Source organism: Crocodylus porosus, unplaced genomic scaffold (assembly GCF_001723895.1).
Source record: "Crocodylus porosus isolate Cpor-Errol unplaced genomic scaffold, CroPor_comp1, whole genome shotgun sequence".
Classification (NCBI taxonomy): domain Eukaryota; kingdom Metazoa; phylum Chordata; order Crocodylia; family Crocodylidae; genus Crocodylus; species Crocodylus porosus.
In genome coordinates this window covers 8,163,590-8,176,182 of record NW_017728934.1, presented here as the reverse complement: position 1 = coordinate 8,176,182, position 12,593 = coordinate 8,163,590, and the positions used below count along the sequence as shown (strand labels likewise).

Sequence of the window (12,593 nt, the reverse complement as noted above, 5' to 3'; positions counted from 1 at the left end):
CCTGCACCCGCTCCTCCAGGGTCCTAAGGAGGATACCTACAGGACAGGTGCAGGAGTCCCCAGTCCCTGCCCCCCCTTTCCAATCTGCCATGTGTCACAGAGGCTGCCCATGTCACTTTTAACACTCATACAGCAAGCTATCCACCTCTATTGTATCTCAACTAAAAAACAATTGGTCTTTAGACAGAATTTCACCTTGCAAGTCTTACAGTGTTTCACCTGTGGAAGTCCCATGTCACACAGCCGGCTGGCCTGCATGATCTTAAGAACTCTTCTGACCTTTACATCTACGAAACTGAGGTCTGATTAGTTTTGCTGGAGCAGAGTGATCCTCCTTTTGTGCTCTGTCACAGCTACTCTGAGAAGCTGGGGTCCACCCATCTGCTAGGGTTAGAACACTGGTTCTCAACCCTTTTTGTACCAGGACCCATCTGTAAACGTCAATGGCCAGTCCTGACCTAGTAAGGAGAAAACAGCTTTCTGACCCTACCAGTGCCCCTCACTCACAACCCGCAGCCCCCAGCTGGTACCACTCGCTCCCAACGCGGTACCCTGCCCCCCAGTATGCGAGGACTGGCACAGGCAAGAGCCACCTCCGCTCGGGGGCCACAGCGAGCGACGCCGGCACAACGCCGCGGTGAGCGGAGGTGCGAGCGGCTCCCGACTGCGCCTGCGCGGCCCGGCGGGCTGGGCGGTGTGCCGCGTGTGGGGCCTCGCGCCCGACGCCGATTGGCCGGGGCTGCGGTTGGCGGCGGTTGGGGCGCTAGGGAGGGAGGTAGGGAGGCTCCGCCCGCCATGGATGAGCCGCTGCTGGCCGCGCCCATCAACCCCAACAACTTCCCGGCCAAGCTGTGGCGACTGGTGAACAGCCCGCGCTTCCGCTCCATCCGCTGGGACGCGCGCGGCGAGGGGCTCCTCATCGACCAGCCTCTCTTCGAGGCCGAGCTCCTGGGCGCGGGGCCGGGCGCGGGGCCCGGCGGCGACGGGGCGGCCGCCTGCGCCGAGCTCTTCAAGACGACCAACTTCACCAGCTTCATCCGGCAGCTCAACCTCTACGGCTTCCGCAAGGTGGTGTTGGGCCCGCCGGGCGGCTCCCCTCTAGCCCCGCCGGCCTCGGCCTCGCCCGCGGGGCCCCTGCACCACTTCCACAGCCCGCACTTCCGCCGCGACCGCCCCGACCTGCTGGTACACCTCAAGCGCCTCACGAGCGCCAACAAGGCCAAGCTGGCGGCCGGCCTGGAGGTGACGAGCCGCCCGCCCAACCGCTTCCAGCGCCTGCTCAGCACCTCGCTGCAGGGCGACACGCTGCTGCCGGCGCCGGGCAAGGCGGACAAGCCCGGTGAGGCGGGGCGGGGCATAAGGCTGGAGCCCTGCTTGCAGGAGCCCTTTGTGAGGACGGTGGGAGGGGTCCGATTCGCTGGCCTGGTCCAGGCACCCTCAGCGTGCAGTGTGCCACGCTGAAGAGGCCGAAGTGTCCCTCTCTCTGCGCCTGAGCCCCTCCTTCACTTGACCTGCACTATCGTTAAACCGATTTTTCAGTGTACTTTCCCCATCTTGAAAATGTGCCTTTTCACCTTGTCTGAGTCAGGTAAGAGGCAAGGACTTCTTAGGATGACACCTTTTTTTGGCCTAGCTGCCTAATGGGGAGCAAGTTAGTTAAGCTTTCAAAACCTGTCAGTATCTCAGCTAGGCAGTTAGTCCAATAACAGATCTGACCCTCAGAAGCCCTCTCCTCTTGCATCTTTGTGAGACTACCATAACATAGGGTGCTTGTACACGTGCAGCAAGGCTACTCCAATGCACTGTAATTGCAGCTTGTCAGAGCAGACTCAATTAATTGAGTCAGCTGGAGCATGGTAATTACTGCATCTAGCAGACCACAGCATCACATATATCAGCATAGTCTGTGTTAGACGGGCTTTAGTTAGAGCGCCCCCACCGCCATTTTTCAGCACAGGGATGCAGATACGCAAGACACTCTGGGTCGGGGTGGGCAATTATTTCAGGCAGAAGGCCGCTTACTGAGTTTTGGCAAGCCATAGAGGGCTGCATAACAGGCAGCCCAAAGCAGATAAATATTACTTTTCTAAATTTTTTAGGGGCCCTGTGGGCCAGATAGAATGGCCTGGTGGGCCACATCTGGCCCCTGGGCCGCATCTCCCCAACCCTGCTCTGGGTGGTTTAATTAGAGCAGCTTTTAGAGCCACAGTCAGGGGCATACTCCCAGCATAGTTTCACAGTGTCATAGTAGCTAGGGTCAGGAGGGACCTGAACAAATCATCTAGCCTGACCCCCTGCCACAGGCAGGAATGAATGCTGCGTTCACAAGATTAGTCTTAGTTACTCACCTTTCACAAAGCTGCACACAACTTAAAACAAGGTATAGAGGTTATCTAACACTTTCTGTTGTAAGTATAGGTATTGTTGCCAGCTGTCTCTTGTAAACCCACTGTGTCCTCTTTCAACTTATAGTGTAGTCACCATCCTTGGATGTGGTTTCTCTAGTGGTTCTAGTGTGCGGCTGTGCATTCCTGGAGTGCCGCTTTGTGCTTCTGCCAGGAAGCAAGAGACCTGTACCAACAATAAAGCCTAGAATGCCAGGCATAGAGTCCAGGTGGCATGTCCAGGTTCCCAGCATTCATAGTTAATTAAAAAAAATCCAAAGATGAAAATTGGTACCGTTTTTTCCATCTGAGGATTTTTGATAAAATATTTGGGCTGAGATTTCAAAGCTATCTAAAAGATTTGGCATCTAATTCCCATTGTTTTTTCTCTTAGCTGACTTTGAGGTTTCAGCCTTGATTTTGGTACTGTCTTATAGGCCTGTGTGAAGCAGCTAGTACTCGCTTTGGATTCAGATTCGGCTGGTTTGAGGGACAGTGATTCAATTCAGTGATTCGAATCACTGTCCCGATTCGATTTGCCCGAATCTGATTTGGAGATTTGGTAGCCAGGCCCATTCCCTGCCCCTCTCCCAGCCCATCAACAGCTGCCCCAGCTCCCGGCCCTTGTTTTTAAAAAAAAAAAAAAAAAAAGCCCTGGTGCTCACTCGGTGCTGCCGGGCAGAAGGCGATCCATGCTGTATGGGGGAGCTCTGCATGAGACCCCCAACCCCCTCCCTCACTCTCCCAGCCCCCCCACGGGTACCTCGCTTGGGCCAGCTCCAGCCCTTTAAGAAAAAAAAAACACCCCAGGACTCCCTGCTCCTGCCGGTGGGGAGCGATCTCTGCTGCCCCATGCCATGTGGGGGGCTCTACAGGAGCCCTCGAAGCCCCAAGGCCACTGCAGGTGCAAAGAGTCCCAGGTCTTTTCTTGGCTGCTTTTTTTCTTAAGGGGCCGGAGCTGGCCTGGGCAGAACACCCATGGGAGGGCTGGGGGAGCAAGGGGAGGGGTTGGGGGGGCTCATGCAGAGCTCCACATGCAGCGTGGGGCAGTGGGAAGTAGCGGGGATCTCCCCCACCCTGGCCAGCAGCACCCGGTGAGCGCAGGAGCTTTTTTTTTTTGTTTAAAGTACTGAGCTGGGGGTCCCCCCATGGTCCCCTCCCCTGCCCCTAGTACTTACCAGTTCAGTGTCAGTGTGGGACTGTCCACATCATCAAAGCTCTTCCAATCTTTTCCAAAAATTTGAAGAGCTTTGAATTGATTTGGACCTTTAAATTGGTCCGCTGATTCAATCTGGATTCAAAGATGCGGCCACCGAATCAGGGCGAATCTCCTCCAAATCGAATCACCACCTGAAGCTTTGTACTGTCCGACTGTCTTATATTACAGTCTGCTTTTTTGCATACTGTATGGTTTACCAAATTGCATTTTCCAAATAATTCGGATGTGGTTTGCTGACTTAATGTGCAAACTAATATCTAACTAATTTACAAATTGTGGTAGAGCTGTTTTTGGTAGTAGTAGATTTATTTTTACAAGGAATATTGCATGACAAATATTTTAGGGCCAGCCATTATGCTTTCTTCATAAAGTTGAATCTAGTTTATGCATGGATTAGGAATTTAGGACTGAAATTGGCCCTCTAGGGTCATTGAATCTAGTCTCCTACTCTCATAGAAAAGCCTGGCATGTAATCCCTTTAACTGAACAGACTATTTTGATTCTTTCTTTCTTTCTTTAGTGTCTATTTCATAACCATTTAATTCTAGTAAATTCTTTTTAATACAGGGCAGCTAACCATAGGACAATTTCATCGGTCTTTTCGGCGAGACAGTTTATCACCTTACTCATATGTATCTGCTTCATCCCACCACCCCAGCACTTTACCTTTAAAAGGCTTAGATCGGACTCCAATTCCTCCCAGAACATGGCAGAATTCCCTTGGGATGCTTCCAGGGCAGGTGGAGACTTCTTCAAATTTTTCAGAAAAAGGGGTTCCATTTTCTGTACTACAAAGGTTTCCAACAGAGGTTACATACACACTGCAACCCAATGCTACTTCTGTCCATATTCAGCAAGGGCCTCAGGCAATGGTGACTTCTTCTCAGAAATACAGCAGCTACACACCTTCAGCACAGTACTCTCAAGCCTACTATCCAACAGGTGAGAAATAGTTCTAGCATTTACCTTTCAAAAAGTTACTTAATGCATTTTTAGAACAGTGTACTTTGACATACATATACATACCTTAAAAGGGAGAGAGAACCTCCCAGCAAAGAAGGTTTTTCATGCTTATTCCTTCTTCTCTCTGTTCAAAATGCTGTATGTCCCATCAACATTTCCTAGAAAGGGTACAGGACAGAGAACAGGAATAACACTTTGGGTGAAGAATTTGATTGGGCTTATCTTCCCCATCTAAGAAAATGGAAATAATTCTGCTGACCTCCTTTTGAAATCTTAAGACAGAAAACATGAGTAGTGCTTTTTGTCTTTTGATCTCAAAGGAGGCAAGTAAAATTACTGGTATTATGCCAGTAGCTGACTCATGGAGAACCTTGGGCAGATGTTCCCATGGCTTCAGGGAGTCCCTGTTTGCAGATGTGTGTCATGGAAAGGGATGCATATTGCACTACTGGGCCATACCCTGAGGGGGTTCCCCAATTTGCAGTCGACCCACAGAGTTGGGCCTCAGGAGTGGCAGGGGCCTGACCCTGCAGAATACTGGGTAACTTCTGTGTTGCCTGGTGAAGCAGCTCAGCTGTACCTGGACATATCGTGGCATAGGTAATCCTGCTCCAAGGATGAAGTCTGTTTCTAGCTTATAGCCCCTAAATCATTTTCTGTCAGATTGTTGTCTAGCTAATTGTTCCCTATTTAGTATTTGTGAGGTTGATTATTCCTACCTAAGTCATTATTCCTACCTAACTGAGGGGCAGGGGCTTGTCCTTACTTATTGCATTATATATATTTGCAGACCATGTCTCAAGATCATTTTGAATTCTAAACTTAACTTCCAGACAGCTTGCATTTCCTCTTAAGCTTTGCATAGTCTGCAAATTAAAATATACTCTCTATTCCATCATCCACAGCTATATTAAAAATATTGAATAGTACCAGATCCAAAATGGATTCATCCAGCTTGACAGTGAATCAGTGATTACTACTCTTTGAATATTGGTTTTTAGCTGGTTGTGTATCCACCTAGTTTTTTCAACATATTTTCTTGGCTTGCTGATAAGAATATCCAGTAAGACCATGTTAAAGGACCTTACTGAAGTTGAGACATACCACATCTTCTACTTGTTCTCTGTTCACAAAGCCTGTTATCCTGTCTTTGAAGAAAATTAGGTTGGTTCCACATGATTTCATCCTGGTTAACTTGTAGGTACTTATGGGATGTTTGGAAAATTTCTATCCCGAGAAAGAAACACTGGTTTGCAGCCACTTCTTTGTTTTCTTCGTTGTAGTCTCCCTTAGCATCACTGCATTTGGTCAAAGTAGCTGCAATTTATATATGCACATTTAGACACGTGCTAAATGTCCAGGATCTCATCTGGTGCAATTCTCTCATCGTCATGGAAACTCTTCCCACAAGGGCCTTTCTTCAGCTTTGGGAAAAATCAAATCTGTCATATTGACTAGATATGGGAAAATTCAGAACCATATTTGATCACTGTGATTAGCACAGCCTAGGATGTTTGGGGTAATACTATATCCTCCAGAAGCATTTCTTCTTGATTCAGCTTTGCACAGAGTGATTTGATGGAAGGACCAACCATACTGGCCAATGCCAATCCAATACCTGATGTTTAATAGTAATGCAGGGCATTTTTACATTTGTTTTACATTTAACACACACACACACACACACACACACACACACACACACACACACACACACACACACACACACACACACACACACACACACACACACGGTTTTAGTTCAAACATCACCATTTCTAAACGTGGGGATGCTGATACAGATGTGACAGCACTTAAATTAGAGTGGCTTTCAGAGCCACTCTAATTAAAGTGCTGCCTGCCCCCGCTCCTGAAGCAGGTGGTGCTAGCCTAGCATTGCCTGTGACTGGCTGTGTGGAGCCCCTCAGCCCATGTTCTTCCATGTGATTCCTTTAAACTATGGCCCACAGGCAGCTGCTTGAGCCTGCCCAGTAGGGCTGATGGGGAGGGTGTGAGCCTTCCTGGCTGCCCAGGTCTGGGTGGTCTCTGGGCCAGGCTCCCCACTCTCCTCCCTCTGCCCAGGGCAGAGCCACGGAGCCATTCTAGACCTGGAAAAACCGAGCCACTCCTTCCCCACAGTCATACCCGAGGTCCTGGGAGCTGGACTCCAGTGAGGGAAGGGCCCCTTCTGGAGCTGCTTCGGTCCCTGCCAGGCTCTGCCCCTAGACCCTGAGGGGTGTGGATCCTTGGGCACTGCGGTTTGAGTCATGCTGGGCCTGGCCAGGCAGCTACACCCACCCCTCCCTGCTCCTTTGCAGCATTCGGCACCTTTTACAGTGCCTGCCTTGGCTGCAGTCTACACTGTCTCAGCACCTGGGATATCACAGCAGCTGCTCCAGCTCTACTCCAGCCCAGATCACCGGTGGGAATGGGGATGTATCTGGGGTTACCCCAGCTCATGGGAGGGAACCTAGGCGTACGGGGCCCTGGCCAGAAGGCATAATTATTGGAAAACTTTATCAGCTACAGTGGCCAAAAAAAAAAGCTGATAGCTGATAATATTATTTCCTTTTTATAAGTGCTGATCAGATAAGCAACTAATATATCAGTGGCAGGCAAGGTTCTTTGGGTAGACATGATATCTTTTATTAGACCAACTGAGTATAGGCACCCCCTACTTAACGCTGTTTCACTTAGCACTATTTCACTATACTTCTCACTTTAAATTGATACCTGATTTCACTTAGCGCTCAGCAAGTTTTGTTATAATGCTTGTGGTCACCATCTTGGGTCATTAAAAACAATTGCAGTCACCATTTTGGGTCATCAAATACTTTTGGTTTCACTTAACGGTCAGTTTTTCAGGAACCAATTAAGAGTGCTAAGCGGGGGTTGCCTGTAGTTGGGGAAAAAAAAGTTCTTGGCAAGCTTTCAGGCCCAGTCACTCTTCATCAGGCATAGGGAGACTCCATATGTCTGACGAAGGGTGACTTGCTAAGAACTTTTTTCCAACTACTCAGTTGGTTTAATAAAAGATATCACATCTACCCAAAAAACCTTGTCTGCCTATGTCCTTAGACCAACACAGCTACAACTGAAAACCTGATGTATCGGTGCACCTCTAATGTTTACCCAGTCACATTCCCAAAAAACAGCTTTATGAACTGGTGCTATCTTCTTCAATTTCTTGGGAGGTGGCAACTGTGTGTGCAGCCACTGCTTGCTGTGCTGTTTCAGTCTCACGATTGAAGTGCTGTGAACCCATGTCTCATCCTAAGCTGCAGTCCTGCTCTGGAATTTTTGGGGGTTTTCTTAAAAGCATCCTGGAAATAGTAGATCATGCTATCTTCTGATTAGGGGCACACTGATAAAGATTTTCTTGGCTGATACCAATAGCTGATTATTAACCAGGCATATCAGCAAATATGGATCTGATAGCTGATTTATAGAAATGCAGCCCGGCAGCTGCTTGGAGATCAGTGCCCTGTTGGTAAGTCTTTGGAGGGGAAGGGGCATGGGGGGGCCAGATCGAGGCCCCCACAGTGAGGGAGGGAGTGGGGCAGGGGCCAGGTGCTGCCCGGCCAGGGAGATGAATAGGACCCTGAGGCCAGGTGTGGGATGGAGCCATGGGCAGCTTGTCCAAGGGGTGTGGGAAGGTGGTGGGGTAGCTCCCTGTTTCTGTGTGCAATCCTGGGGGAGGCATGGGGGGCATGTGCCCTCTTGGATTTGTGTGCGGAGTGGAGGAGCCCTGCTGCTAACTGAAAGCCAGGGGCTATGCCAGCCTCTTCCTGGTGGCGGGGCTGTGCTCAGAGCTGGCGGGAGCAGGGCAGGCAGTAGTGGCATCAGTGCTAGGAAAGGGGGCTACAGGTAATTTTGGGGTGGCTATAGTCCCCCAAGCCACACCCCCAGTGCTGCCCCTGCTCAGGGCACTCTGCTCTGCTGCCTTCCCCTCAGGAGCCCCCTGATGTGGAACAGGCACGGGACATGTGGCTAGTGCAGGGCTTCTGAGGTGAAGGCAGGACAGCAGAGTATCCCAAGCAGAGGTGGTGCTAGGAGATGTCTTAGGGGGGCTACAGCCAGCCCATAATTCCCCCTAGTCCCCCTATCCAGCACTGCCACTGCATACCCCACTCCTGCCAGCTCCCAACCCAGCTCTGGCCCAGTCTCCTCGCTGGGAAGAATCTGGCTTAGCCCCTGCCCCCTAGGTGACAACGGGCAGCACTCCTCCACCCCACACACAAATCTTGGGGGCGGGGGGACATGCCCCCCATGCCTCCCCTGGGGGTGTGTGCAGTGGCAGGGAACTGCCCCCCTCCTCGCTCCTCTGTGCCCCCAAGTTGTCCCTGGCTCTGTCCCGCTCCCAGCCCTGGGGTTGCATTCACTGCTCTGGCTGGGCAGTGTCTGCCCCTGCCCTACTCTGTCACTGCAGGGGCTTTGATCTGCACCTTCTATAACCCCTTTCCTCCCCCATGCCCCTTCCCCCTCACAAACTTACTGGCAGGATGCTGCTCTCCAAGCTGCCACACTGCATTCCTGGCCACATGTATGCTGTGGCTCTGAACATGCATACAACATTTATTGGTGACATTATCAGCTACACAGGCTAAAAAAGCCAATTATTGATAATGTTGATTTTCCTTTTTATTGGTGCCAATCCAGTATGTGACCGATATATCAGTGCACCTCTACTTCTGATCACTGCTCATTGAAGACACTCCCATTGCTTATACCTTTCTCATGCCCAAGTCTTTATTGAGAATGGTATGCAGTGACTCAGTGCCGATGCCTAACTTCCAAGTCTGTGTGCCAGATTTTTGATTTTGTCATTTATTGCTATCTTACGAACTACATTTTATGGACTACTTGTGGCCTCTGTGGGGCATCCTGGCTTTGGCTTATCCTCAGGGCTATTTCTCTTTTACTTTAATTCATCTGCTCATTTATTTATTTTTACCTTAGCATGCGGAGGGACTTCTTCCTGCAGTATTGCTACCATGTTCTTATGAAATTCCTTTGAGATTGAGTCTTGCTTCTGGAGGTACTTGGTTACCATTCTGGTTTCATTCTTCTCCAATTTTTAAATTTTCAGTGACTGAGTAACTTTGACACATGTTTGTACAAGTTCTGCACACATTTAAAAAAATGGCTGCTGAAAAATAAATGTATCAAAATATCAATATATTTGATTTGTGAAATTTCTTATATTCTAGATAGGTCAGGATAGATGCTTTCCAAAAAAAAAAGCAGGTAGAAATCTATTACCTGGAAGCTGGTAACCCAGGTCCCTCTTTCTCAAGAAAGGTTTGAATCTGTATCTCCGATTTTCCAGCACAGTGCTCTAATCACCACACCATAGGAGATGTTAGCTGGCTCATTCTCTCATTTTTGAAGCTGGCCTCCTGAACAGCCAGGAGAGGGAGATCTGGGACCAGGAGGAAGAGAACAAACCAGAGGGTATGTGGCTCTGTAAGATGGATGCTGTTCTGAAAGTGAGCAGGGCCTTGGGCAGAAACTTTTCACAGCTTCCATTCAAACAACTGGAGAAAGGTTTGGATAATGTTTAATCTGTGACATGCTGGTTAGAGTGAGCAGGGTCTTAGGAAGTTGGAGAGAAATGCATTCAAACCCCTTCTGGGCAAGGATTGTGCCTTAATCTGCATCTTCTGCTTTCTGGGTGAGTGCCCTAACTATTTATCTGTTTTGCTAAAGATGGGGATGTCCTTTTCCTTGTTTTTTTCCAGAATGTTTGCTCAGGTACACATATACATACCTGGGAAGAATGTGACCTACTTCACGTGCCATCCACATATGTACACTTTTGTGTCAACACTACAGCAGTAACAATCACAAACTAAGTACTCAAAAATACCAATTACATGGTAGAAAACTACTGTATGGACCCACACTATATGTGCAGGTAAAGGTGTGATGGGATCTAATGCTCAATTTGCACAATTGTACCTCCTGCCATGCTAGGCCCTATGCTTGTTCTTTCCCCCAGTTTTTTGGAATTTCACATGTCTTCCATGAGTTCTCGGAGATCATCGCTAATGGCTCTAAATTTGCTTCAACAAATTCCCCAAGTATTGTAGATTTTAAAATTAGCAAGGCCTAATAAAATCCAATCTCTTTCTTGCCTCCACATTGGTGAAGTACTCTCTAACTGTTTTGTCCTTATTTGAATCTGAGCACTTACTGTATTGCCACTGATTACATTAGGCACATGATCATAGTTGACCTTTTCGGTGAAGACAAAAGGAAAAAAAAAAAAAAAAGACATTAAACACTTGTGCCTTCTAATCATTATTGGTTATCTTTCCTTGCTGAGCTTTTTCAACCCTGAGTGCCTTCCTTCGCCTGTAGAAGTGGTAAAACTGCTTCAAAGAAATACCAACTTTTCTCTGAAAAAAATTGCCTAGTTAGGAGTAACTTAAAAGACAAACATCTCGCCCAGCCTGAAAACACGTCATTGTTCTGTAAATTTAGCTCCTTTGTATAAAAGGATGCATTAGAGACTACGGGAAATGTAAGCTACTCTTTACATCTCTGCTACTTCACCAATGTGGAGTTGAGAGCTTATGTTACCATCAATGAAATAGCTGACAGCTTTTTCAGGGAAAAAAACTTACTGCTCTTCTGTAATACAGGGCTGTATGGTCCAACTTCTGAGTGGTTGGGAGCTGTACACCACACAGACTACATTCTGTGCAGGCCACATGGGACTTTTCCAGCTGCATGGGTGGTGCAAGCAGGACAGGCTCCTGTGCCATTGCCACATGGGTAGTGCAGGCAGTACCCTCTTCCACAACTTTACTGGCTACCTCAGGCCGTGTGTTAACCCCTCATCGTCCAGATGCAACCTGTGGGTCACTAATTGGACAGCCTTGCTATAAAACATGTCATAGCTTGCTCCTTTCACTTTTGGAGGAACCTAATTGATATACAGTCTTAGGTGCTTATGAAATCTTTATTCCAGTGTTCTCCAAGTGCTTTTATCTTTTAAGTTATCCACTATTGTTTCTTCTGCACACTGTAAGGAGATACTTTCTTAACAAATCCACTATTCTCTATTTCCTATGATTGTAGAAAGAATGCATATGGGATTAGATAATTTGTACAATAGTATTTTAACCATGTAATGGAGATGTAGCCTTCAATGAGGAGGAAAAAGTTACACTTGGTTAGCCATAAATGAAGCATTTAGGACTGATCGGGAACCAGACTCATGGGTCCAGTTCCACTGAAAAACCCGACTGTATAGATACATAGCTTCTTAATAAACAGACTTACTGCTTTGTGTACATTTATATCTGTTGACTTTAGAGATGAATCAAGATTTTACTGCTTATTATCCTGGGAAAGCCAACATAATTAAAAGGTTAAACTAGATTCTATACTCTCTCTTACAGCAAATCCAGAGAAATTTATCTAGTTCCAAGTGGTTATGCTTGTGTAAACCCTTTGAAAGTAACTTGTATCTGAATAAAACTTATTGTTAGTGAAGAATAAGAAGATCCAGAAATCCAGTTTGCCTTCTGAACCACACGTATCCCTGGTATAGACACTAGTGTAGTTTTACTAAGGATGACTCCGACCCTTGGAATTTGTGGGGCTGGTTATCTATAAATGATATTTACTTGTAAACTAAGCACATTTGATAGTCATTGAGAAACAATAAAGTAGAATCCATTGTACCTCACTTGTAAATAATTTTTTCAGAGTAGAGCTACACTTCAGTACACTACTTATGTAGATTTATTTCTAATGGAATATTTATCTTAGGCTTCTTTCTTGGGCCAAACTTTAGCCTGTATTATGGGGTCTTCTTCTAGTCAAATTATTCACTAAAAATGTTAACACCAAAAGCAATGGATTCTGGATATCTGAAATATACTGAATAAGCATTATTTGAGATGACAGAAGTGATTCTTAAATCCCTTAGGGGAGTAATGCTGTATTTATGGAAGAGAGGTTGCAGCACCAATATTGATCTGTCCAGTCAGGGTAGAAGGTAGGGTAGATATGAA

At 47.4% G+C, this 12,593-nt stretch overlaps 1 protein-coding gene across 1 annotated transcript in view; it reads left to right on the top strand.

The window, feature by feature from the left end:
* The first annotated feature begins 795 nt into the window (after positions 1–795).
* HSF5 (heat shock transcription factor 5) overlaps positions 796–12,593 on the top strand; it is a 32,394-nt gene continuing 20,596 nt past the window's right edge. Inside the window, exons 1-2 of the mRNA XM_019546183.1 lie at positions 796–1,339; positions 4,165–4,545. Of these exons, the coding sequence (XP_019401728.1) occupies positions 796–1,339; positions 4,165–4,545 (925 nt within the window). The remainder of the gene's footprint in view (positions 1,340–4,164; positions 4,546–12,593) is intronic.